The sequence below is a fragment of the Xenia sp. Carnegie-2017 genome, unplaced genomic scaffold (assembly GCF_021976095.1).
Source record: "Xenia sp. Carnegie-2017 unplaced genomic scaffold, XeniaSp_v1 HiC_scaffold_19, whole genome shotgun sequence".
NCBI lineage: Eukaryota > Metazoa > Cnidaria > Anthozoa > Malacalcyonacea > Xeniidae > Xenia > Xenia sp. Carnegie-2017.
This window is the reverse complement of record NW_025813481.1, coordinates 10,982,966-11,001,549: the sequence shown is the minus strand read 5'-3', so window position 1 is coordinate 11,001,549 and position 18,584 is coordinate 10,982,966. Positions and strand designations below refer to the sequence as shown.

Here is an 18,584-nt window from a genome sequence, read left to right as displayed (position 1 = left end):
GACTTAAGTGTATGGATGCATGCCACAGTACTTTGATTATTGATACAGGTCTCATAAAAAGTCATTTAATATACAAAATGTACGATTGAAACTTACGCCACAGTTTAATTTGTCTGACTTGTTTCAGGGTTACTGTTAATAAGAACTGCCTTTTCTGTTATGTCTACAGATGCATGACAGGAAAAGATGTGTTTAAATTCAAGCACAAAACATCTTCCACATGCCAGCTTAGAATAGTTGACAAAATCATAGCCGTCTGGCCTGATCAAATTCTTTTGGCCAAAAGCCACAATAATAGCAGGCATTAAAATTTTTTATTTCTCGAATAAATTACCTCTTTCACATGTTTTCGCATTAAACAGACAATGGCATAAAAAATTTTGCTCTGCAAATCCTTAAAATTACTAAACATCTAAAAATTATTTACAGCCCTTTTTGAAAGGTTTGAAAGGTTGTGTGGATATTTTCGAGAAATGAAAAAGCATCCTTTATGAGCTCAATAGTCGACATCTATAAAGTAAAATAAAATGAAAACTAGAAAAGAAAAGTTTCATCACGTAAAGATTTATAATAGGTAAACAAAGTGTTAAAATGATTCACGACAAAAGCAAGATTTCTCAAATTTTTGAGAAAAAATCCATTGTTAAAAAAAGCTAGTATAAGACAAAAAACATTGTTATTTTATTGACGATAAAACACCACTGAAAACATTGGAGAAAGATTGTCGCAAATCTAATCTGCCTTGTTGATATTTTTTGCATAGAAAAAAATTCCGAGAAGAATTCTTTGCATCAAATTCTAGAAGTATATTTAGATACAATTAGCAATTAGCCGTGATTTACCTTCATCAGATGAATTTTCGTGATTATTAGTATCTGTTTCTTAGAAGAATTCACAATCTTTCAAATCGAGCACCTTTAAAACTTTATCCAGTTTTAAGTATTTATAAATTTTCTCTGGACCAAAAGAAATGTCATATTCTTCACCCATTTCGCACACACCATACGCAAATGGTTGCCAACTATTCTTTCTATCTTTGAAATAAATAAGATCTCCTGAATCACCGTCCTAAAGAAATTGATAATCGCATTTTACCTTCACGACATTTATGAAAATGGTTTTTCTTGATTTTCACATGCATAAGAATAGTTTCGATGACAAATTAAGCCTTTAATGTGAGTACTTGTACAAACATACACAAAATCCTTGCCATTATCCACTCTATGATAAAGCTCCTTATTTGCTTCTTTTAATCTCAAAGCAAAACTCTCCATGTCATCTGTACCAAGACGCTTTAAATCGTCTTTATTTCCGACTGGAATAACATCTTATCAACTTCATTGTTCAACTTACTAATTGCGTCAGACGGGGGCAGATCTAGGATTTTTCAAACATCAGTCATGGAACGCCGGAGGCGTTCCGCAACTGAGAGGGTCCGAGGCATTCTCTTCTGAATTTCAAAGCCTTGGAAATGCCATTTCAGCGTTTTAGAGCAATACAAACTGTTTATGTGTCATCGTTTTTGCGTAAAAACAACACATTTTGCTTACGTTTTTTTTAAAAAAAAATATTTCTACCAAGTTGTCAGGCATAAACCCCCCTAGAGACCCCATTCAAACCTATATGTAATGTGTTAAGTTAGAAATGAGGGATTACAAGGGACAGTTCATAGATGTAGAAAAGGTCAGACTTCAAACCATGCAAGTTTATTGTAACCCTTTACCCATCTCCATATACAGTACAGGAAATTCACCTTTGGAGAAAAAACTCAAAATATTTTTCTGCCAAAGATTAAACAAGGATTATAAAATTGTGAAAATTTGCAATTAAGGACAGCTTAATGCCATTGATGATTATTATGCATTTCACAAGATTATTATCTTCTGTAAGTATATTCAAGGTGTGCTATATATCAATTACCAGTAGCATTGTATTTGCCAATACAAACAGAATGTAACCAACAGGCCTTTAATCATATAATTACATGAATGTTAAAATTGGTTCATGTGTCATGCTTACTGGTCATGATAAATATATTTTCATATGATCAAAGCTCGATTAAATGTAAATCTGAAATAATTTAGTTTAGAAATTATAATAATCATCAGAAAAATTACCTAGTGATCATGAAAAATACTTTATTGTTTTGCCAAATTTCAAGGTTTATCTGCATACCTAGGAACACATTTTTACTTTATAGAAAATTTATTTCATACATCAATAGCCCTTAGGAGTTTCTGGCAAACAATGTGGTATGAGCCATAGATCAACACACCTAGACATCTCTACATGAGGTGTTCAGTTACAAAAGGGGTCAATATGTGATATGGGGCAACAATTCATGTATGTGAAATACACAGGTTTAATACCATTCCAGTCAAATCGTCAAAATAAAAAGCTTTGTGGATCAGAAAGACTCATAATCACAGTTTATAGTAAATGTGTATTATAACTATCCAATGATTGAATGATCAATGATCATAAACTGAACAGCCCCAAATATTTGTATTAATATGGTAAATAATAGCATGGCACCTTATGGCTTCAGTTTTTTGTCCATTGAAAAACATTTGAAGGAAGGTAGAATTTTGCTGCCATAAAACGGCCAAGATTCCCCAAGCACTAAAGAAATCATAGCTAAAAGTCGTTCGGCAACAACAATTCTAGAAGCATCTATCTGCTTACCATACGCCATATTGACATACATCGCATCACACACTCGCATAAATTTACTTTAATAATTTACAGTCATGCATGCACTTCAGTTGTCCTTTACTTACGATTTTGGATGCAAATTTCTGCTGAGAGAACTCTAAATAATGATGGCTTGCTTTTGAACATCAATGATTGAAATGTCTCTCGCGAGATCGTCTTTGCCAAGCATTTAATTACAATTCATCAATGAATTGTTCACCCTCTTGAAAAAATTCACAGCCTGCACAGCAGCATTCACTTCAATGTATGAGTTTGTGAAGATTTCCCTAAATTACATCTGATTGTAGTTTATATCATGCTTTAGAAAATTACTATGAAACGATCAAAAATTTAAACGTACCAATTACACGATAGCAATTGGACTTCCTTATCGGTCTGGCCACCCTGCTTATCGGTCGAGATTATTCCAGATCGTCCACTGATCTGGCTAATGACCTATGTAATGGCTTAAATAAGGATTCTTGAACTCTGTTATGATTGAGCCAGTCGAGCCACCAGCTTATCAGTCAGCCAGTTAATATAATTCTAGACATGTTAAAATCTACTGATCTGTTTACTAAGGTGGTATTTATATAAGTTTTCATTTATAAAACAGAATTTTGACGATGAAATCCAAACGATTACAGAACGGGAATTTAATGATCACAAAAAATTGTAACCATTAATTTTGATAAATAATTTTTGAACTATATAAACATCAGTCGCGTGACTGATTTGACATACCGTAGATCCGCCCCTGGCGTCACATGGGAAAGTACCCAGTTGTTTTTCCTCGTCACAGTTTAGTGGCTGGTAGAAATACTTATTACCGTCATTTTCTTTTCTGGCATTCACGTTATCAATTATGATAAAAATCTCATTTCCCTGACAAACGTTTTGAAGGCACAAAGTTGGTCTGTAACGCAAGCAACATGTGTACAAGTTAAAGCGTAATATTTTTCATTGTTACGACAGATCATTGTTAGAGAGCCACCAGAGCTGTTACTTGGAGAACTATTGTTGTCAACAAAACTGTTGATATTTCCAAAGTGCAGGTTGCCATTTATTAGCAACGTAGTATCCTCAACACGGAGGTTTGATAACAGTCGAAACTTTGGTGCTCTCAATGATTTACTTTTCAATTCAATGAAGTTTGAAGCCTTCCATCCAAACTTATCACCAATCTCTTTTCTTAAAATTTCTTCAGATTTTCCTTCTTGGTCATCAACTGTGACAAACAAATGGGGATATGGCATTTTTTATTTGTACCCACTGTTCTTTAGCCTTCACATATCCACAACAAACTACAATAAAACAAAAAAAAAACAATTTTTCAACACCAAAAAATTTGATTGAATGACTGGAACGCAACATTAATTATAATTTGCAATGACAGGACATTGTTAATGTGGAGTGCTTCTTTGATTTTAAGGGTGAAAGAAGCACTCCACATTAACAAAACTAACCCTGACCTCAATGTTCAAGTTTTTAAATTCAATACAATATTTAGTTTATAATACGCTCGGACGCTCCTCATTATATTATCTTATTTCCTTTTTATTGTTCTAATTTATGTATCATATTACTTACATATAAACCCTGTATCACCTATTATTTTATTCATACTGAAGATGGCATCATGAGATGTCGAAACATGTCTATTTTCAAAAAAATTGTCGTTTATATTAAATGTGTATTGGCAATAGTGCTTTTACGAAAATATGGAAACTTTATTTCTTGCCTTTTATCTCACTGTCGTAAAAACCTTTAGTATTTTATCTACGTAGACAATATCGTCTTTCACAATTTAGATGGGAAATGAAGAGCAAATTCTATCATGAGTTGTTTTATTTGCGAAAATAATATGTTAACCTAGGGTTAAGTTCTAATTCAAAGGGCTTTACAAACTTCCGACAATAAATAGTTGAATTGCACAAAACAGTTTAGTTTTAATTCAATTTTCGCATCAATCATAGTTTACATATATTGCAAATAAAATAATAATAAAATTATAATAACGTACTTTCCATGCAGAAACATCTATTAAAACAAATTCCAAGCAGCATTTCAAAAATTTATTTCTGACAGAACATTTTCATAAAATTAGAACAAAAATTGACCTATCGTTTGCGATTATCACTTTCTTGATGACATTTCTGCATTCAAAAAGGTTACAATCATCTCAAAGTATTGACGCAATGACCAATCTTTTGTTTTCAATCCTCAAACCAAGATGTCAGCAAACTAAAACCAACTTCTTTATATTTAAGCCCAGTTAATGAAGAATATAAAGATTGCAGCAAAAAATGTAAAATATACGTTGGTAGTTGCATAACAAAAGCCGCAGAATTTAAAAAACTTAGTTCAAGAGACAAAAAGTCACGTTCATCACAACCTGATGCATTGTCCACTGAAACAAAGAAAGTTCCACATCTTGGTTTGCATGAATAGGACACAGTTTCATAATAAAGACACATATAGAGCATTACGAATGATATTCTTGCAGGTTTCAAAATAAATAAAATTAATTCAAGAGACAAAAAGTCGTGTTTATTAACAAATCATGACAACGCGACGCCGTTGTCCTTTTATGTAACATAAGTTTGATATTCTGGTTTGTCTGAATAGGACACAAATATAAACATACATAGAAAGCATCATTAATGATGTTCTCGCACGTATCAAAATTAATCATACAAAACTTTGCTTATTTGTAATTAACAATTCAATACATACTAAAACAGATGCATGGCTTACAAAAATCTCAGGAAAACTAAGAAATTTGGTACTCATTTGCTTTTAGAATCATCGATTTTAGAAGCACTTGTTTAAGAGCTTGTTCGGTTGGGGGAATCATTATGACATCTTATTAGCTATACCCTTCATCATTATAATGATGAGAATGACAAATAATTTCTGGTCGAAGAGAAAGTCTGTTTAACGAAGCATAAAATAAATAAGTCAGAGGGTTTTATACTGACCAAAGCCGGGAGAACTGTTTTGTTGTACAAATAAAGGTACTGTTATGCTGAATCATTAAGAGAATTTACACATATATACTTTTATGATTGCTTTACCATTATGTTGCTTAAGTCAAATGTATTATTTGTCTTTGTATCACAAGGAAGACTCTCCTCTAACACTGATGGTGGAAGCGTAGCTACTTTTTGTGTTATATAAAGCTTTTGCCGCACGGGCATTGCGTGGATAACTCGATGCAACGGCGTAACTCATAGTTGCTGCTAAGCAGAACTCGAAAATCCTCAAAAAATTGTTTACGATGAGCCATGTCCAAGGTTCTAGAAAAAATGTATCGCCATTGACAGATCTAATCACCAGAACTATGGTGTAACTATAGGACAGAGCAGATAGCACACCAAATACGGCCGTCAAGAGTGTAATTCTTAAGATTTTTTTCCTTGCCGTTAGACCATTTGGTGATACGCGGTGGTGAGCTTTGGAGTCGTCAAATTTATGAAGCGATTTCCGAATTGTTCTCTCTTTTTTTAGCACACGCCTTCCACTGATAAGTAAACAAAGTGCGGTAGTCAAACATCCAAAGAAGTAATAAAAGGCACAAAAAACCAACAGCACTTCCACGTCTTTAACATATCTTGTGAGAAATTCCACAGAAATCACCGCAAGAAAATGCAAGACAAGAATTACAGTGACCACTCTGCTTCCGATCGGATTTTTCTTCATAACCTGAACTTTGCTGAGTAACATAAAAATCTTGTACATAAATGTGAACCCAGAAAAAAGGCAAGGATAGCCAAGGGCAAACAGCAAGCGAGGCACAATGTACGGAACGCGTTTTGGTGTGTTGCTCATGATATCGTAAGGCGAAATACTTAAAGACAGCGTTCTGGTCAATCCGAATAATATGACAAGAACTTGGACAATACTGATGTAGTTCTTCCTCGTCGTGCTCTTCAGGCGGAATGTCTTGTATAACTGATAGCCATTATACAATGCTAAAAGACTAAAACATATTGAAAACGTTATCCAGTGAACTTTGAATAAAATCAACCAGGCATCGCCGACGGAATTGAGATCGATCACGGGCTCTGCATTGGGGTAGGAAACATCATCGTCTATTTCACTCGAACTATTACCGTCGGAGTGAATCACTGCCTCAGGAGAAACCATTTTATCATTTGACTAAAACTTGCCGGTTCTCATCAACAATACTTCCAAAACAGCTGGTCACAAGAATGCAACGTTAATTTTATAGTGTATGTCGTGTGTGTCTTCACGTGTATGTCGAAAATGCAGACAAAACCGAACTCAGTATCACCGATATAGAGTTACAATATGAAAAAGTAGTGTTGTGAGCACAACTTCTAACTGAAGTGTATTTACCAATACACAAATAAATTCTTCTTTTATTCCACTTGCAATGTTGACATTTGACATGCAAATGACGTTGTCACGTAGGTTTTTTTAAGTTATTATTTAACACACAGCTTGGGTTCAAGAGCTTTACCGTGTATTAAAGGAAAAATTTAAGAGGTGCATTCATTGCAAGTACGGCATATAACGTTTCTAAAGAAACTTGCTTGAACATTGATTTTTGTAATAGCGCATTTTCCCAAATCCGAAATACTTGACGAACATTCAAATCGCACAGAACAAAAACTAATTTTCTCGCATCAATTATAAATAACGCACAAATGAACATAGCTAATTATGAAATTACAAAAACGTAGTTTACAGAAGGATCGAACAAAATCCATGCAGTTTTAAAATTGATTTCCGCAAGATCAGAACAAAAATAATTTTTCTTAATTACCTGTCGTTTGTGATCATCTCTTGCTTGGAAAATCTAGCTAGATACTTCAAAATACTTACAGTCTGCAATCCCAAGGTATATGAACGCTGTGACCAATATTTTATTTTCAACGTCAAACCAAAAAGCGAGAAAACAAAAACTTATTTCTATCGCATTCAACTCAGTCAATAAAGGATATAACAATTCGACTGCAGCACAATATATATATATATATACGTTAATTATTGGCTGCGACTGAGAGGTCCAAACTGAAAACATATTTTTTAAGTACGGACTCCTTCGCAACTCTATTTTAAGTTGTATTGCTGATCTCGAAGGAAGTCCAAATCGGGATTTTTGCGTTTTTCGTATTGATTCTCTTTACAATACTACGTTGCGATTTTCTGAATTATTCGAGCTTGAAGAGGCTGTTCTGCAGTTAATCTCAAACTCAAATAAACTTTTAAATGTCGATGTTCATCATGATATTAATCCATCTTCTTCATTGAACTGCTCTCAAGTTTTAAGTGGCACACCAGGGTGACCAATGTATGAAGTAAACGAAGATCATTTGACTCTGAAGATGACTACAGCTAAGGTTGTCGAAACGTCAGTCAACAACAACAAAAACAGTCCTTCTCACGACTATACCAACCTGGACGATCGACATTTACAAACATGTAATGTTACTAGCCCCTTATTACTTTGGCATGTTGATGGCAAACACAAATTGATTAGGTGGGCTACTAAAAAATACCTATTTTGGATCGTTAATAAATCTTAGTTTTGCATACAAATGTGCTAATAGTTTCATATTTTTAGATGGAGATTTGTGACTCATGCAGGAATAGACGGCTGTTCACGCTTGCTGCTATTTAATCGCTGTAGCACAAATAATCAGATCAGCAGCAAGTGATTGTTCCAGAAATCAACATTCCATTGAATGAAATAAATCTTGATGAGCTGCAAAGAACCATTAATCATTTAACGCCTTCTAATAATAATGGAGCTGACATATACATTGAGGTGCTTCAGTTTGTAAATACCAGACTGCACCAAGAGGACGAGTAACATTGTGAACTCACAAAAGAAGAAAAGCTACTTAACCTATTGTTCATTGGTGTCAATTCAGATAATACAAAACAAGATATGTATATCAAAGAAGGCTATAAATTTTTCATTATGTTCATCATTCAAACATTTTAGCAGAAAACGTTTTTTAGCACATAAATGCTGATGCACTGCCAGAACAAAATTTAATGAAACAATAACATATTCACTTTAAGTGTTTAACTATAAAAATGATATCCAAAAAAAAAGAATAAAAATATTTCAATTTTGTTCATCATTTATATTAGCTGTAACAAGTTATGTTATTGCTGAAAGAAATGTATAAACTATTCCAAGATCAAATATTGGTGAACCCTCTTGAACCAAATTGCAAAGCTCTATCCAGTTTAGCTTTCAGTTCATCGAAGTTTTCATAACGTGGAAGAACAAACAAATGAAAACAAGTTCTATTTTCTGGCAGCAGATTACGATCTTTTGTTCTGTCAACTTTGAGATGCAGGATTACACCATTTGCAGGCAGTAAATCACACCCAGTCCAAAAAGACAACAGATCTTTAAGATTTGCCCCTAGGAATGGACAGGTATTAAAGTATTAATATAACTAGTACCTCAAACAGTCAAACATTTAAGTTTTTTTTGGAGAAAACAAAGGTCAAATTTAAAAGCAAGAAAATATTACTGACATTGATATTGTTCAAACAGATAAAGTCACTGCTGCTCCAGCATATAATATATAATCAGTTGTGGTGCAAATATTAAAAAACAAACCATATTCTCACAAAAAACCAATACATAGACTGACTACAACTACTTACAACCTTCCCTGCATCCCTCTACCAAAACACTTACCACTAGTTGTCCCATCAATGTATTGTTTCAAAAACAACATTAGTTGATTACAATGAACGCCTTCTTCTTCTTCTTCTTCAATTTCAATAATTATTTTTAAGCTGTTTTTCTTAATAAGAGAAGCAGTTGATTGTGGGAAAAGTTGTGGTTAAACAATATCTTTGTGTTTCTTCAGGAAATCAACCAGTCCAAACTCATTCATTCCATCAGCTAGATCTTTTCCACGGGTAATGACAGCATGTAACATGATTTGCTGGGCAATAACATGACGATTTGCACCAGAGAATGATGTATCTAAAATTGACGCTTCATCTCTGTACTGAGTTAAAACATCTTTCAATGCAGTTCCAGGAGCTTCGTCTTTGCCAAGGCTGTTCAACTATGACATAAAGCAGATGATTAGCTCAAACAAAATACTGAAATGCAATGCTCAGATGCAATAAAGCGTTTCAAACCTCATTTAATGGAATCTTCAGGTCAATGTCAGTTATATCCACAACTTCTATTAAAGGAATCTCATCTTTGTCACATACCAAATAATCAACAACTACTTTAGAGATTCCAAATACTGGTGATCCAGCATGTAGGAAAGAATGTGCAATAATTCTTCCAATGCACTTATAGAAGCCTGTACTTCTCAAAAGTGAGTTGGCTACAGGAACTTTATGGTCATTTTCTCCTTCAAAAACAAGAGTTTTGGGCCTTTGTTCACCATCCAGTGGAAAACCACCAGGAATCATTTTTATTACTAGGCTAAAAAATTCTTGCATAGGACCACTGCCAACTGAAGTTTCGTCTTCAAATTTTACACTGAATCGAGCACACAACTTACTACAGTGATTCTTGTAAATTCCCAAAATGTCATTGGCAAAGTTAATTGCCATGTGGTTGACATAAACTCGAAAAACTGGACTGTCACTGACAATTGTAGCATCTCGATACTCTTCAATGACTGTCTTCTTTTGTTCTTAAATAGAAAACCAGTCAAATGGTTAATGTAGCAATACAACCCAGCAAGTATGTGCTAGACTAAGCTTACCAATATCACAACTTCTACACCTAAGTACAACATGCAAAAATCACATTAGGCATGTTCATATTGAGACCAAATTGTGCTGCAGGAGCATATTGCCAGTTAAAACAACAAGCTAAAAGTCATGCATGAAGCAAAGCATCATTTTTAACTAATCAAGAAAACTATGTCAAATCATTTACAACTCGTTTCTTTTGAAAATAATTAAGATAAATGCTGCAATTATGTTGCACTTATGAGTGTTTAGCAGCATGTATGTACCTATTAACTACTTTGTACTTTTTCGCAGAAGAACTGCTGTTGCCTGCTAAAGATTTTCTGAATCTGAGTCTGCGCTATCAAATGCACCATAATTAGGCATCTCCTCTTTAAGTAACATTCCTTTGCTTTTATAATTGAAGTTACATGTATAAACAATTTAATTCATTCGTTATCTGGAGGTAGTTATTAAAAAAATGAAAAATAAATATTTGCCTTTTCACACCACCATTCAGCCTCAATGGAGTCTATGCTACGAACAAAATGTATTGATAATATGATACATGGAACTTGATATAACGATGAAATACTTACTGTGATCCAACAAAGATGGAACTGCTACTTCAATGTCTCCCTTACAAACTCTTACAGCTTCTTCTATGGCAGTATCTAGATAAGACTTAGTCAATTTCACGAAATGAGGATCTTGTAAAATATATATTGAGAGACAAAATACAGAGGTCATTCGTTTACGAATGACAAACAACAATAACAGTTGGGTCCAGGACCCTTATTAATCAACGATTATCCCATTATGCTGTATCTCCCAAAGTCTTTTCTAGTATAGGAAAGCGTAATATAAAGTTGTTCTTTCATATTTGTTCATCCTCTCAATTTTCTAGCAGGCCTTTCTTGTTGAAATAGAGTAATCTGCGTAGAGCTAGTGGTGCTTTCTTGCTAGGCTTTGTGGTCGCTGGTGTAGGCTCTCTTTTCATCCTCAAGTATCTTGGTTACGTTTGGTGAAGTTCCATCTGCGGTGTTTATGTTCGGTAGTTGTGCTAGCTCCGGGATATCAGTCTGTGTCGCCGGTCCTAGACGGGGTAATGACGGTGTTGGTTTTCTGTTGGCTGGTGTCAACTTGTTGGGAGTAAGGATCTCCGTTGAGACTTTTGGTATCAGCAGAAGGTCCGTATCAATAGTATATTTGGGTGGCCGCTCTGGTACAGGTGTGAATTGACGGAGAAATTTTCTGTTTCTTAGTGTGATTCTATTAGACCCGTCGACTTTGACGCATTATTGTTCGTGTTGAAGGACTTTGATGACTGTTGCAGTCTTGTCCCATTTCGTAGGGTACGGTCCTGCTTGGTTCTGTATTCTTACGTGATGTCCAATGGACAGAGGTGGTAATCTTCTTGTGTGTTCTGACCAACTTTTCCCCGCTCACATGTGCCGGTTTCGTAAAGCCTCCTTTCGAGCGTCGAGTGTTTCGCTCCAGGTTGCGTGTGGCCTATAACGGCCGGGGAAAATTGGTATGAAATATTTATTGGGTCTACCGAAGACGCATTGGGCCGGTGATAATTTCGTAACGGTATCAGGCGTGTTACGACATTGTAGAACAGCAATTTGTAAGGCGTTTGTGTTGAGGCTACCAGTGGGGTCGGTATTGTTTATGATGAGGCGTTTCACAGTTTTAACGGCAACCTCAGCGCGGCAATTTGAGTGCAGGAATGCAACGGAGGCGATGAATTCTGGTCCACCGTCAGTAGTGCATTCGTCTGTAAGTGCTAGAGAAGCGAGTGAAGCGATGGTTTCGTCAAAGCCGGTGTGTGTAGTGGTGTCCTTCTACTCTGCTATGTCGTCCTGGAGACGAAGCATGGTGGGGTTCTCTGGACCTGTGGGGTGGCAGGAGATCGCATCGACAGCTTTGTAACGGATACCAGGAATGTGGATCATTTTGGAGCCTGTATCTCAGTGTCTTCTCCTTAAGATTGCGTAGGCGTTTGGGATGTTCTACAATGTCCGATCACCTAATAGTTTGAGAAGAGTTTTGTGGTCTAGAGCGATTGTGAGGTTGGTGCAACCGAGTAAGAAGAACCTGGCTTTGTCGAGGGCGTCTGCGACTACCAGTGCCTTCCCTTCTATTGGTGCATATCGAGATTCAGCGGCATGTGTGAAGAGGCTGCCAACCAGGCTTATTTTCCACCCGGTGTGGCAGCATAGTGGTCCAGTGGCATTCACAGTGTTTTTGGAGTAGCCAAAAGCCGATGCGTTGTTTTGACCATGGCCATGTTTGCCACAGTAGGAACATGGCCAAGTTTTATCGGTTTGCACGCCCTGGGTCATATTGTCTTGTTTACCGCGGCAGTATTGGCTTCTGGTGGTATCGACGCCTTGGCTGTTGAGTAGGTAGGTGGCCGAACGTCTGCCGGCTTCTTTGGCTTCTATGACAGAAATGCCTCCTCCAGTGTCATATTTTGATTTTTATCGCTGAGCAGGTCTAGTTGGATGTCGCTGTCGGCGATCGCAACGGTTAATGTGTCGCGGAGGATATTGTCCGTGTAGTCGATTTCTGTTGCGCAGATTGGACAATTAATCGTAAATTTGCATACGCTGGCTTGTCCACGAGTACGTTCGCCAAAGCTGCGAATGGTTTCGTCACAGTCCTGGCGCATGTTGTGTAGTTTGATACGGGCCAGCATCGTGTTTTCCTCTCGTACAGCAAGTTCGCGGATTGCAGCCATGACGTCGTCGATGGGTTTGTTCGTGAGGGTGCCGCCAGCGTTTCTGGTGAGGTCCTTACGAAGCGTTTCGTCACAGCATTCGAGTAACTGGATGACTTTGTCTTTGCCGGTTATTTTTGTTGCTTCGACATAATCCTGCCAGCGTGTTTGGAGATACGTCCATTCCTCACTGGACCCGGCCGTGGATAGGGCTGGTCGTCTGGCCTTTTCGATCTTGGCCGTGGCGTTGATGCGTTGGTTGTTGTTGTGAACGCCGGTCGAGTGGATTTGTAATAATACCACTGCGAGTTGGTCCTCAGCCTCGTATTCACAGTCTGGATAGGGGCATTTGTATCTCGGCAATTTCGTGCACACGTAAAGTTACGACCTGCCTCTGGTGGATGGGATGTACTTGGAGTAATTCAACGCTGCCGGGAAAATGGCGCCAAATATCCGCGATCGATAAGATGGTGGTTTACAGTGTAATTTTTTCTTTATCTCGGGGTCAGGAGGGAGTGTTATTGATGCATTTATCGGTGATGCTCGTTACTTTGGTTGTAGGGCTGTAGGGTTGTAGGGTTGATAAATTTCGTAGATTTTCTCCTCCCCCTATGCCAAATAGGTTCCTTGTTGTTGCTGATGGCGTGTCGCGTTTTCAACTACTCAGTGTTGGATCGTCCGTTCTGTTCGTGTGTATTTCGCTCCTCCTCCGTTTTAGGTGGTTTAATGGTTGTTTGTCGTAGATAAGACTTTGTCTATTTCACGAAATGATGATCTTGTAAAACATATATTGAGAGACGAAATACAGAGGTCATTCGTTTACGAATGACAAACAGCAATAAGAGTTGTGTCCAGACCCCTTATTAATCAACGATTATCCAATTATGCTCTCGTATCATGAAGGTCAGGAAACATTTCATGCAGTTCAGACATTAATAGAGCTCTAGAAAAACCTGCCTGATAAAAAACTATCATATCATCTGGGATACAAAACTTTCAATTTTCAAAATGAGTAGGTGGACAAAAACAATGTGGTATTTTCACAGTAAATGTGTAATAGGAATTAATGCAAGCTTATAGCATACATTGATCTTGACCTTCTTAAGTTGTTTATGGTGATTGTCCACTCCACATTCAAACATACGATTCCTGATTGAATTTATTGGAATCTGCACTGAGCAATTTAAGCATTTCACTGTTGGTCCAATATATATATCTCTGCAAAAACAATGTATGTATATATATAAAATTTCCTGTACAATGATTTATCCCTTAAATTACTCAAAGCTATGAATACAGTACCTCGTTTTCTGGAGCGTCACCTGCATGAGCGTATTCATCCGTTTCTAAGGATAAGGAATCTAGATCAGCTTGAACTGGTCTAATATATGCAATTTCTTGCCCTAGGCCAGAACTATCAAGAAGAAAGTGGACAGAATTTCCAATATTTGGTGGAGAGGTAATAAGATACAAATCTTTAGGTGATAAGCCACTCCTTAATATCTCAGAACCACCGCCTGATACCAGCCGGGGATAGATATCTTTTATTTTGCCTTCACTTTGGCTGCACTTAAATCTTTATGGAAAGAAATACGTCTACGTCCAAAACCAGCTTTTTGTAATTTAATTTTTCTTTCTAGTAGGCACACAACCTTGCTCATTGTTTGCCAGACAAAAAAAAAGTCGTGAGTCCAAGTTTCTTGTGGTTTGTAACACCGACCTTGTTGTCTCCACGAATTAGATCGACCACGTTTTGCTGGTGGATGAGAAAACATCTTTCCATTGTTAGTTCGATTATACGGTGCAAACAACCGCCTAAACTTCTGCTCTCTTATCGAACAAGATGATCTTGATGTGGAAGCTTGAAATGACGAAGCCTGATGTTGTTCTTGCAATATGCTGTCTAGTGTTGACGATTGGACAAGTTGAGCAGTCCATGAAGATCTAAGACATGCTGATCGAGAAGAGTCTGGATTCAGTAAATTTGCTGCTTGGCGAAGTAAAGCTGCTGCCTCTCGATTATCATCCCCCATACCAAAAAAATCGTTTCTTTTGCACGGAACACTAAAGTTTCTTCAAAGGACAAAGTCGTTATAGTTATTGCATAAAATATTGCAACAGTATAATTTATTAATATTAACAATTTTTGGCGGTAAATAATTATAATAAATTATAATGTGATTGAGTAAAATTAGATGTTTTGCGAGTCACGAATAATGTTACGTCATCATAGTGGAATGTTAACAATAAAAATTGTACAGGACGAAATTCGATTATGAAATGCCAGAATGGAATATGATCAAGACAAAATGCCCATAGCAAAGGACAAAATGCGCATTAGTAATAAAAAAATAGCTTTTAATTTTGGCGGAGATCACCCTCCATAGCCACAGCAAATCGGAGCGGGAAGTATAAAAATATCACTTTGCATGCATAAAAATCAAAGAGCTAGCTAATTGCACAAGCCAAGAATAATTTTATTGCTTCTGCGCATTAACTTGTACTTTAAATTGTAAAAATATAAGTTGAACTTAGAGAAACGGAGTGAGGGTAGGAAGAACTTTGTAAATAATACAAAAGTACGGGGGGAAGTTTTTTTCTATTTAGGTTTATTTACGCGGAACACTTCGCGTGCTAAGGTCATAAAGTTCAATATATAGTTAATTACCGACGCTGCAAGGGCAAACTGGCAGTTTGGTAAAATTTATATTCAGTTCACATGCTCAAAGGGTGATTCGCGTGCACAGAATGTGGTATCATAGGTACTGCGCAAACATTACCAAATCATTCTAAAGTTGGCAGTAGTCATGTGAAGTTTCACAAAATATTCAGCCTTCCCCCCCTTTCTCACCGTTAACGGTACATTTTATCACCTGACCTCACCATTTCTTTTCTATTCATAAAACTTTATTTGTAAAGTATTTTGTTTGAATTGTGTAAAACGTTACCTGGAAATTACTTTGTAATTTGTACTTTTATGTTATTAAACTGGCATGTGCTTTGACACATTGCCAATCTTTTTCAAATATTAATTCCCAGAAAACAGAGCTCATTGGCTTTAAAACCTCCTCTAGATCCCGATTTAAGTGGAAGCAGTAAAAAATATATTGGTAGTTTATAGCTAACCAGAGCTACGGAGGTTTCACAAAATTGATTCAAGAGAAAAAAGTGACTTTTGTCACAGTGTTATGATAACGTGACGGCGTTGTCTGCTTAAATAACCAAAATTTGATGTTTACGTTTGTGTGAATAAGACACTGTTTAACTGTTTAATACATAAACACACATAAAGAGCATCATGAATGATCTTGCACGTATCAAAACTAATCATATCACTCTTTGCTTGTTTGTAATTATATTTGAATACATTTTAAAACAGATGCATTGCTTACAAACATCTCAAGAAAACTGAGAAATATGTTGCTTATAGTTGCTTTTAGAATCATTGATTAAAGAAGCGCTTGTTCACGTGTTTATTCGGTTTAGAATTTAAGATGCTTTGATTCATTATGACATCTTATTAGCTACCCTTCAATATTATAATGACGTATTCCAAGATGAAAAATAATTTCTGAACAATGGGGAAGTTTGTTCAACGAAGCAAAATAGAAACTGAGTCCTGGGATTTGATAAAAGTAAAAGCTGGGAAAACTGTTGTATTGCGCAAATAATGCTAATGGTATCTCTAATCATTCAAAGATACATTTAGATATACCTACTTTTATAGTGGCTTTCCCAATATGTTGCTTAATTGGAATGTATGATTGGTGTTTGTGTCACAGGGATGACTCTCCCTTAACACTGATGGTGGAGGCGTCACTATTTCATGAGTTATAAAAAGTTCTTGCAGAACAAAATTTGCGTCGATTACTCGATGCAACAGCGTAACTCATAAACGTAATTCGATCATCGTGTTGATAAAGAGATTAAAGATAGCTGCAATACTCTTTCTAGAGAGACCTGTACATGCATGTTATTGGAACAATTCAAACGTTGAAACTGAAATATAGATAAGATTTGAAATATATATTAAAACAGAGATATAGATTAGAGATATATTTACACATATATACTTTTATAAAGGCTTCCCCAATATGATGCTTAAGTGAAATATGTTATTTGTCTTTTAGTCACAGAAAAGATTCAAATATGTTAAGCAACACTGATTGTGGTAGCGTAACTACCTTTTGTGTTATACAAAGTTCTTTCCAGACGGGTATTGGGTCGATAACTCGATGCAACGGCGTAACTCATTGTTGCAGCTAAGCAGAACTCAAAAATTCTCAAAAATATGTTTACGAAGAGCCATATCCAGGGATATGGAAAAAATGCTTCCCCACTGACAGATCTAATCATCAGAACTATTTTATAAATGTAGAAAATAGAAGAGATTACACCAAATACGACAGTCAAGAAGGCAATTCTTAAGATTTTGTTCCTTGTCGTTAGACTATTTGGTGCTACGCGCTGGTGAGCTTTGGAACGGTCAAATTTGTGAAGCGATTTCTGAATTGTTCTCTTTTTTTACCACACGCCTTCCACTGATAAGTTAGCAAAGAGCGGTGGCCAAACATCAACAAAGTAATAAAAGGCACAAAGAACCAACAAAACTTCCACGCCTTTGACATATCTTGTGAGAAATTCGACGGTAATTACCGCAAGAAAATGCAGAACAAGAACTATAGTGACCACTCTACTTCCAATTGGATTTTTCTTCATAACCTGAACTTTGCGGAGTAACATGAAAATCTTGTGCATAAATGTGAACCCAGAAAAAAGGCAAGGATAGCCAAGGGCAAACAGCAAGCGAGGCACAATGTACGGAACGCGTTTTGGTGTGTTGCTCATGATATCGTAAGGCGAAATACTTAAAGACAGCGTTCTGGTCAATCCGAGTAATATGACAAGAACTTGTATAATACTGATGTAGTTCTTCCTCATCGTTCTCTTCAGGCGGAATATCTTGTACAACTGATAGCCATTATACAATGCTAAAAGACTAAAACATATTGAAAACATTATCCAGTGAACTTTGAATAAAATCCACCAGGCATCGCCGACGGAGTCGAGATCGATTCTGGGCTCAGCATTGGGGTAGGGTATATCATCGTCTATGAACTATTACCGTCAGAGTGACTCTTCGGATAAACCATTCTATTATTCGACTAAAACTTGCCGGTTCTCATAAACTATCATTCCAAAACAGCTGGTCACAAGAATGCAGCGTCAAATTTACGGCGTTTCATGTTATGTCGCAGGCAAAAGCGAATTTAATAGCACCGACATGGAATTACAATTTGAAAAAAGTATTCACCTCCCATGGAGTTGCATTATTGCAACGGTATGCATCTTTGTCGAATTCGCTTTTATATCTGACGAAAACGGAAAAACTAGACAATAAAACGACCAATTTATTTCAAACACAGAAGTACAAAGAGCTCTTGTATACGAATGTGTCAAGAGATCA

At 36.4% G+C, this 18,584-nt stretch overlaps 1 protein-coding gene and 1 long non-coding RNA gene across 2 annotated transcripts; both read right to left on the bottom strand.

Moving 5' to 3' along the window:
* Window positions 1–295: 295 nt before the first annotated feature.
* Window positions 296–2,984, bottom strand: LOC124438688. The gene is made up of 3 exons (XR_006946155.1): window positions 2,781–2,984; window positions 843–1,068; window positions 296–510 (listed from the first exon to the last, which is right to left on the bottom strand). It is a non-coding gene; the product is annotated as an uncharacterized LOC124438688 (long non-coding RNA).
* A 2,238-nt stretch (window positions 2,985–5,222) lies between these two features.
* LOC124439213 lies at window positions 5,223–7,051 on the bottom strand. Its single transcript, XM_046989440.1, has one exon. It carries the CDS (start codon window positions 6,841–6,843, stop codon window positions 5,812–5,814), a length of 1,032 nt encoding a protein of 343 aa, XP_046845396.1. The 5' UTR covers window positions 6,844–7,051; the 3' UTR covers window positions 5,223–5,811.
* Window positions 7,052–18,584: the final 11,533 nt, after the last annotated feature.

What these genes read in the sequence shown, in the direction of transcription:
- LOC124439213 (XM_046989440.1), bottom strand. Translation starts at nt 6,843, where the DNA reads ATGGTTTCTCCTGAGGCAGTGATTCACTCCGACGGTAATAGTTCGAGT.